Genomic DNA, 9498 nt, shown 5'->3' with positions numbered 1-9498 from the left:
CTTATCCCTCGCGGCAACTTGCATGATCACCAATACCCCCCCCCCCTTATCACTCAGCTCAACCTGGGACATCACTAATACCCCCCCCTTATCACTCGGGTAAACTTGCATGATCACCAATACCCCCCTTATCTCTCGGGTCAACTTGCATGATCATCAATACCCTCCTGTTATCACTCGGATTAACCTGGGATATCACCAAAACCCCCCCTTTTCACCCGGGTCAACCTGGGTCATCACCAATACCCCCTCTTATGACTCGGGTCAACTTGCATGATCAACAATACCCCCCCTTATCTCTCTGGTCAACTTGCATGATCACCAATACCCTCCCGTTATCACTCGGGTTAACCTTGGACATCACCAATACCACCCCCTTATCACTCAGGTCAACCTGGCACATCACCAATACCCCCCTTCATCACTTGGGTCAACTTGCATGATCACCAATACCCCCTCCCCTTATCACTCAGGTCAATCCAGGATATAACCTATACCACCCCCTTATCACAGGTCAACCTGGCACATCACCAATACCCCCCTTTATCACTCGGGTCAACTTGCATGATCACCAATACCCCCCACTTCCATACAAGTCTTTTGAAATGCAACACCTGCAAACTTGACCTGTTAAATGCAGGTCAGACAGAGGTCAAATGCAACCGTCAAATAATTCTGAATAATCTCAGAAGAGTGTCAAATTGATGCCATTGACACAAGTCCTACGCCCAGTGACACAGGCTCTAATAAAGCCATTATAAGGACAACAGCCATGGCTGTACTGCCTATGAAAAATCTCAGGATGAATTACAGAGATTATCTACTTTACCATCTCAAAGTATCCAACAGCATTGATGGCTTGGATGTACATGGCAAAGGCATGGACTTGTCTGGACTGGCTTTTTCATTAGCCAAAGTAGGCCTATAGGCAGCAGAGATGTACATTTTTCCTCCTATAGTTATCGGTCACACATTTTTCACATCATGAGTAGAATGAAGACATCACATATACGCTTATTTAAAAGAGATCAGAACACACAAATCCTATTCATTGTCCCATGCAAAAAAATATAAGCTTATTCACACAGTAGACTCAAAGCTTTACACAAGGATTAGGATCTTTATTATCAGCCATGCAATCATAATTCTAAATTTTAATTGGACTCAGCTGAAAAAAACTGTCCCTTTTTGTAAACAAATTATACATATCCTGGTGTTTTAGCTTTGTAAATTGACCCTATTGCTCCCTTAAATGAAAACCTAATATTCTAAACCAGGTTAGGAACTGTAAAACATGAGCAAGCTATGTGTGAAGAGGTGATCCTGGTAAACGAGTTTTGCACTGAACACCAAAGATTGTTTGCCTACTGGTTCCAACAATTGAGCTCTGGGGCTACTCATAAACATTAGAGTGTATACAAGGAAGCCAGTTAGCTAATGCTATATAGGAGGAGCAGAATCCTTTTGCCTCAGGTTATTTCTTCTATATTCTTTTCGTGTCCAGTTTTCCTGCAGTATAGATCAGTACAATCCACTGTATAAAATGAATAAAAAATACCTTGTATAGGCTTATTCAGTATGGTAAATATCAATGCACAAAGTACAGCAAAGCAAATCCTGTGTTACTCAACCCAAAATTAAACTGCAGAGAGATGGCTGCACAGTCCAATAGATACCAATAGATGTATTCGGCACTCAGCTATCAGTAACAGAAGTGGTTTAACATCCCTATCTGCAACAAAACATGTCTGCTAAAGGACACTTGTGCTACTCACCTAAAAAAAACCAACCAACCAACCAACCAACCAACCAACCAACCAACCAACCAACCAACCAACCAACCAACCAACCAACCAACCAACCAACCAACCAACCAACCAACCAACCAAAAAAAACTGGGCAGCACAGTGGTGTACTGGTTAGCGCTTCTGCCTTGCAGTACTGGGGGTCCCTGGTTCAAATCCAGGTTGCTTTTTACAAGGAGTTTATGCTTGTGTGGGTTTCCCCCCACACGCTAAAGGCATGCTGGAAAATAATTGTCCCATGCATGTGAGATAGGGACCTTAGATTGTAAGCTCCTTAAGATCAGGGAGTAATCTGAATGTGCAGCTAAGCGATGTGAAAATTGTTGGCGCTAGATACTCAGCTCTGCCAAAACAGGGCACTACAGCAGATTCTGCATTTTGTTACTAAGAGAAAAGGGTAGTTTGAAATTTTGAAGAAAAATTTTTTTGAATTGGAGTTTAAAAGAGTTTTTGGGTTGATTCCTATTTTATGAAGAATAAAAATAACTTTTTTATTTGCCTTTTAGGTGCTGGAAAAGAAAGCAGGAATGGCCAAACAATCTTCAGCAAGGAGACAGCACATTCACAAGATGCAGATACAGGAAATAAACCGCAAGCGTGAAGAGGTGGGAAAAACAATGGTGGGAACTACACAGTGGAAAGACGTTAGTACTTTTTGGGGAAGTATTGGGTGTCCATTACTAAACAGAAAGTCAGGAGGAGAAGAGAGGAAGGAGTAAGCAACCAGGCAGCACAGTAGCTTAGTGGTTAGCACTTCTACTTGCAGTGCTGCGGTCCTTGGTTCGTGACCAGGAGGATATGTGCATTGAGTTCCCACCAAAGGCAAAGAGACATGCCGGTTGATTATTTGGCCACACATCAGGAGATTTTGGCACAAGAAAATTCATTTTAGGAACGTTTGTTTTTTAATAGTTAAGTGACACTAAACTCAGGAGTTAAATCTTAAAAATACATTCAAGTACCTTTAACTATTAACAAAAATGTATCTTATTTGTGTATCACTCGGCTGTAGATCCTCAAATCATCTCTGAATTGGTGCTGACACTGTCCTTCTGTGTCTGTGTTTCAACACTGTGTGTTGAAAAGTAGCCACTCCAAGCTCACTCCTGTGATGGACTCAGGGCTGGATTTACCACAAGGCCAACCAAGGCCCCGGCAGCAGGGAGTAGAGAGCAGCAGGGGTGTGGAATTCCTATCTCCCGGCGCGCAGTTCAGGGTGCCAGGCAGGTAGTTGTTTTCTACATTTAGCCCTGCTTAAGCCCTGCCGTCGCTTGTTTTGTACAGGTGATTTTGGTGATGTCGCCGAGTAAGAGGAACCTGGCCTTGGGCAGCAGAGACAGTAAATCCGGCCCTGAATGGACTACAATTTCATGTTTAGTTTACTAATTTGTATTGAAACTGTAGTCCATCATTGGAGCGAGCTTAGAGAGGTGACTCCATGGAGAACAAAAGTAGCTACCCCCCAGAAGGAAGGACAGTGTCAGCATGAATGAGATTAGTGTCACTTTAATGGGGTCAAATTGACGATTGTTTTCGACTTTCGGGACGAAAAAAGTCGAATGAACGAATTTCTAAGAATGAATGTGGATTTTGTTCAGGAAACTCCATTCATTCAAACCTCTGACAGCATTTCTAGTCTTTGGCACATCCAGGCAAATGCCAAACAATAGAACAACCAAGCAGTGTAGGCAATTATTATGAGGACAAATATAGAGAAAAGGCACAACAAAAAGCTGTTGTGGGGCTAATGTTGCAAATCTAGATACTTCATTTTCTAATCAAGGGTAGGGCCAGGTTAGTGACCAAGCTGTATGCAGAATAAAGCAAGGTCACCAACCTAGCTTTGCCTGGATCGTAAGTCTGGGGGAACAGAATTAGAAATGTTTTAAGAGGTAAAAAGTTCCCCGATTTGCCTGAAGTTCTGCCTGTTGTTTACTGTAATGATGCCAATGAAAGAAGAATTCTAAATGATTGCTACTTGTATAGTGCAATAAAAAGCAGAGCTAGGACACAGCCACTCATCCTATCGCTCTTTGCAGTGACATCTTTCGGTGTCTTTTGCTTGTACAGATGAATCATTTGCAGTCTCAGACAGAAGTGAAGAGGAACATCCACCGAGAGAGTAAGATCAATAAACACAAAATGAGGGAAATGAAGACTAACAAAGTGCGAGAACATGCAATGAGGTGTCATGAAGATGAAGATTTCCTGCCGCTGGAACATGATGAAACTTTTAATATGGATCATGGTGAGATTTACAGTGTAAATATATTGCTACGTGTAGACTCAGAGCGCTTCCATCACAGAGCCGAATATATCCTTTACCGCTCCCCTGATAAACATTGAATCTGATACCTGCTGTGCTTGCTTATTGTTACAGTTAATTTATATTTGGTTATAATGATAATTTTTTCCGAAAAGTGTGGGATGTGTACGGCCGTTTTTAGCAGCAGGATTTCTGCACTGCTATGCGGAGAATAGACTCACTCTTGTGTCAGCCGCCATTGGTAAGCACAGTGTAGACAGCAGTTTGTATGGACCCATATGCGTTCCAGGAGTATTGCAGAGTAGATAATACACTGGCAGTATAGGTGGGTGGGACTTGGTCATTCTTAATAGGCCATTGGACAGGGCCGTAAGGCACACCTCAATGATGATACTCTTTTGAGCAAATTCAGCCCCTTGTGTAAAGTGCCTGTTATAGTTCAAACTACTGCTAGAATGTTCTATCCAAGGCAGCATGGAGTCTGACACAACTCGTACAACTTTTTAGGGACATCAAACATCAGGTTTTCTTCTGGAGACATGTCCCAAACAAATGTCATTGTTAAGTCAAACTGTTTACAGAAAACTAGTTTTTGCTGTCCTATAATGCAATAGCAAAATAGATACTATTGTGGCAAACGTATGTGGGCAATGTAAACGTTTGGCCAGGAAAGTACATATGTTTAGCTGTTTCCATTGTACTAGAGGAGCACTTGCTTAAACACCTAGACAAATTTTCCAAAAATTCGGACATGTCCGAATTTCTAAATCCCAATGCATCTGAATGCATCCAAATCCAAATTTCAGTTTCCAAGTTTTGGATCCCGTCCGAATTTCGTTAAAAAACGAGATTGAATTGGACATCTGACCTTTCTGTTCAACCGGATGAGTTTTCCGGTTTAATGCATCTGAATGGGTCTGAATCAGGTTTAGTTTTATGTATATATGGGTCACAATGTTGCCACTACGAATATTCGTTCGTATTACAGAATACTAAAACTGATGCTCCAAGACCCAAATGGAGTCCGAATTTCCAAATGGCATTCAAGAGCACCCAAATGCCATTCGGGTCTGGAAATACACCCTTCATAGAAGCTGATGTAGGACAGCAGAAAGCTCAAAGGCTATACCCACGTGGGTTTTGGCTACCAAACTTTATAAATAAAAAGACCAGCAGCACAAGCTGATGGAGGACTTCAATTCACCACACGGGAAAATCCATTTTCGTGAGAGCGCAATGCCAATAGTCCTGTTTTAATAAGGAAATTGTGGACCAGCTATGAAGGAAGCTAAGTGACTTTTAGTGTATTCTATTGCATATAGAGTATTGCAGTTGCTAGGAAAGGATATGTAGCGTGCACATGTGTGCGTACTGTATATGTATAAATATTTGTAGCAGTCTGCATGCTTTGTGTTGTTATCCTCAAACTGTAAGTATTTTGTATATGCAACATTCTTGCTTTGTAAAAACACATGAATACTACTACTGGGTCAGTTATCTTCGTTTTACTACAAGAATTAGACAAGCAAGCTAGCAATGTTAAAAGCAAAACACCTCTAATCATCCTATGCAACCCGTTCTTTTCGCTGAATTTAGGTCCATGTCACATTTGCGACCTTTTGGTAAGAACCCGTCAGCGACGGGATCACTATGCAGGACAAAAAAATTCCCATTTGCACAGGTCACCCCCTTGCTGACTGGATGAGCAACACATTGTTCTGTTGCTGGAGACTTACATTCTGCAGAGATGCCATCAGCAAAGGAGCTTCACTCATCTATACAGCAAGAGAGCCACACATGGAAGCAGATGAGTATTTTCCTTACAGATTTGGTGATCATGTCACTGGTGAGTTGTCACCTCCAAAGATTCTGGATTCCCTCCCCCCCAAAAAATATTACTATTTGACAGGGTACCTGTCAAAAATATGACAGGTGACCCTGTTCATGAACTACTGAAATCATTAAAGGAATGCCACTGCTTAAAATGAGTGTGACATATTGTGGTTGATGCTGGGAAGTGTTGAAGCCTTTAAAGGGTAAGATCTCCAATTTGGGGTCTAAAGTGATTATTGCATACTAAAGTCGGCCATACACCTGTAGAATATCCATCCAATGAGCAGGATGAAAATGTTTTCTTATTTCTTATCTGCGCCTGGGATTCCAATTATAGTAGCAGTCTGGATGAAATTTTTAAAGAGGAACTTCACCGTTATCTTAAAAATGATAACAAAGGCACCTTTAGATTTTTTTTTAGCAATTGGAATCTACACACAGATGCTTAAAGATAGTTGCAGGCTTTTTATCCTTTGCATACCCTATTTTTCTTTTCCTCCCCATTCTTCTCATGGTAGCCATTTTCACTAAGGGCAGATTAATCCATCTCCCTCTACTTCTTGGCTCTCTGGCTCTGCCTCCAAGAACATGTGACAATGTACACCGTCTGAGAGAGGAAAAACTACCTTTTCTCCAAGATCTCACAAGATTATACAGTTTACAGATGAGATTTCCCAAAGAAGGCACTGAGGATTTAATCCTCCCAGGATGCATCTGTGAGGCCAGGGCTACATCAGTAGTGCCTCACTTCACCACCAATTGGAAGAACAACAATTATAAAAAAAGTAAAAATGTTTTAACTAATGATTGTAAGATGATTTTATATCAGCAGTACAGCTACTGCTGGTATTATTTTTGGTTAAAGTAGGAAAGGATTCACTTTGAGGGCTTTCAAACAAAATTGTTGATGGCAAAGATCAAATGCTTTGAACCAATGTTTGACCAAATTCGAACAGTGTATGGCCAGCTTAACTGGAATTAATTCAACTTTAATAAACATATAACTATTGTTCACACCGCCTGTATATCTTATTTTCAGCTTGGCTCATTACAGTTGCTACTCCAGACATCAGTTATAGTTGTACTATATTTTTCCATTTAGGAAATAGCTGGCATTGGAACATGAGGGACCCTGGCTGTACACCAGATTGTCAGCTGCAGAAGACCAAGCTGAATTTGTGGTTTCAGCTCCAGAAACAAGGGATTGAGTCCAGTTATGACAGTTCAAGCAGTGACTCTTTGGACAGCTGGATCAGAGAAGATGCACGGAGTCATCGGAGACCTCTCTTAGTGAGGACGCGGACTGAGAAAATCCCTACTTTTGATGAGTTCTATGATCATGAATTTTGAATCTAAAGTTGGTTTTATAAACGCTGTTTTTTTCTGACCAAAGGAATTAATTTCCTGTAAATGACAACTGATGGCATATAAAGAGTTAAAGTAGTATTACATTTTCAAATTTTTTTTTATATTGAATCCAGCTTAAACAAATACACATTCCCTAGAAAGGTATTACATTCATTTTTTTTCCGAAGCACTTAGTCATCTTGTTTCAGAACAGCTGGCTCCAACTCTCTCACCTCGGCTTCCTGAACGTCCACTCTAATACAAAGTCACAAGGGACAGAGCAGTCTCAAGCAGCCGTCAATCTACTAGCTTGTAGAAGGGAGGAGCATGGGGGACTGAATGGCTTGCCTTGCTGTGCCTGTGTGTTTGTGGAGACACATACAGCTTGCTAGCATACATGAAGAGTGGCTCTTTAGGACCATGCAAGGGAAAGGAGCCACCCTAAAACAGGATATCAGAACCAGTGCTCAGGGGATCAGCTGATTTTGCAGGACGCTAAAACTTTTAAAAATCAAGAAGCAGAACGTCTCTTTCTCCCCACTGATGGTTCAGCAACTCCAAGCTGACTTTTAGTTTCATATTTGCCATACTTCAATTAAGTATTTAGGGACCTTCCTCCCTTCTGATCTTGATAAGTTGCTTTATTTGAACTTTGAGGCTCTACTTCAAAGTATGAAGTGTGATCTGACTGGATATGATAGGAAATCTATATCCTGGCTAGGCCATTGTGGGCTGCTGTGCTATGACGGAGCTCCATCCATCCAGCTTGTACAGTTCCCTTGCATGCCCTGTAGAGGTGTTGGGAGCTACAATGTGATGTCAGTCCAATCCAGGCACCTCTACAGCGCACGCAAGGAAGCTGTAATCAATGCACCTTTGGATGGAGTTCTTTTATTATTCATATAGCGCTGACAATTTATGCAGCGCTTTATATAGTTCACTTTCACCTAATCCCTGGCCTCAAGGAGCTTAAAATCTAAGGACCCTATATCACATGCATACATACAAGGGCCAATATTGACAGGAGCCAATTAACCTTCCAGCATGTCTTTGGAGAGTGGGCGGAAACGGAGTACCCAGAGCAAACCCACATAAGCACAGGGAGAACATGCAAACTCCTTGCAGATAGTTACCTGGCCAGAATTTAAACCAGGTACCCCCAGTGCTGCAAGGCAGAAGTGCTAACCACTACGCCACTGTGCTGCACCTTTGTGACCATAACCCTTGCCCACCCCACTTCAGGCAGAAAATCAGAGTCGGGCAGCATATTTGAAAAATGGCTGATTGGCAGGAGAACTGACATTGCTGGTGCCTCTCACTTAGGGCAGTGAAAGGCACGCGGCGACCCACTGAACATGGGGTTTCAACCCATTTTTGGTTCACAGCACACCAGTTGCAAACCATAGTTCTAGAAGTCTTTGAGTGCCTTGTTGTCTTTTTTTGTCTTTGATCTTAGATCATTCACTGTGAACCACCACCCGTTTATTATGACTTGCCCTAATGGGGACAACCTTTGTACACTATACCTTGCACTGTATTCAGTTTTTATGTGCTAATAAAACTGAGACTGAGTTTTAGCGAAAAATGTAAAACAGATCAGCTTGATGTAAATAATCTTATTAATATGTGTTAATGTTTCAACCCCCTTGCTTTTCTGTATTGTTGTAATTATATACAGCATGTACATGTGGGCAGCCATATTTACTGATCACAGGCTCTGCTTCCTGCTTTGCAGTGCAACACTGTACAGTAACTGTTCTTTAATGCTCTCCCATGCAATGCAAGTCTGTGAATGGTCCACTCATTGTAACAACGCAGTACCCGAGTGGCTGATATTTCAACAGTTTTTCAAGTGTATCTAAACCCAAGAACAAAAATATAATATAGTGCAGCTCACCATTCCTTAGAAGTGGTGGCCGTTACATTTATTTTCACCTGCTGACCTTGGCAATAACACATTTTGGGGTCCATGTATCAACATATTGCAGAGCCATACTCCCTGTGAATCTCTGTGTGAATAGAGGAAAATACAAAGGTTCTTACAATATTATCTTTTCAGGTCAAATGTTACATTTGGAAAATACTGCATTTTGGTCACTAGATGGAGCTAGGGTGCACAGGAAATAAGTATTTTCATGATGCAGTCTTTTCTAAATGTTACATTTAACCTGAAAAGTAAGTCTACTGAGAAGTTGTTTTTGCCTCTATTTGTAGAGAACTAACAGTCAAAGAAATGTGCAGGGAGAA

General features: G+C 41.4%; 1 protein-coding gene across 2 annotated transcripts in view; it reads left to right on the top strand.

The window, feature by feature from the left end:
* CUNH14orf105 (chromosome unknown C14orf105 homolog) overlaps window positions 1–7310 on the top strand; it is an 18813-nt gene extending 11503 nt beyond the window's left edge. Inside the window, exons 4-6 of one of the 2 annotated variants that reach the window (XM_018562466.1) lie at window positions 2312–2410; window positions 3876–4053; window positions 7007–7310. In XM_018562466.1, coding sequence (XP_018417968.1) covers window positions 2312–2410; window positions 3876–4053; window positions 7007–7254 — 525 coding nt within the window. In that variant the 3' untranslated portion in view covers window positions 7255–7310. The remainder of the gene's footprint in view (window positions 1–2311; window positions 2411–3875; window positions 4054–7006) is intronic. The other variant, XM_018562474.1, reaches the window with a different exon arrangement.
* Window positions 7311–9498: the final 2188 nt, after the last annotated feature.

This window comes from Nanorana parkeri, unplaced genomic scaffold (assembly GCF_000935625.1).
Source record: "Nanorana parkeri isolate BGI_ZX_2015 unplaced genomic scaffold, ASM93562v1 scaffold20, whole genome shotgun sequence".
NCBI classification, from domain to species: Eukaryota; Metazoa; Chordata; class Amphibia; order Anura; family Dicroglossidae; genus Nanorana; species Nanorana parkeri.
This window is presented reverse-complemented; position numbering and strand designations above follow the sequence as displayed.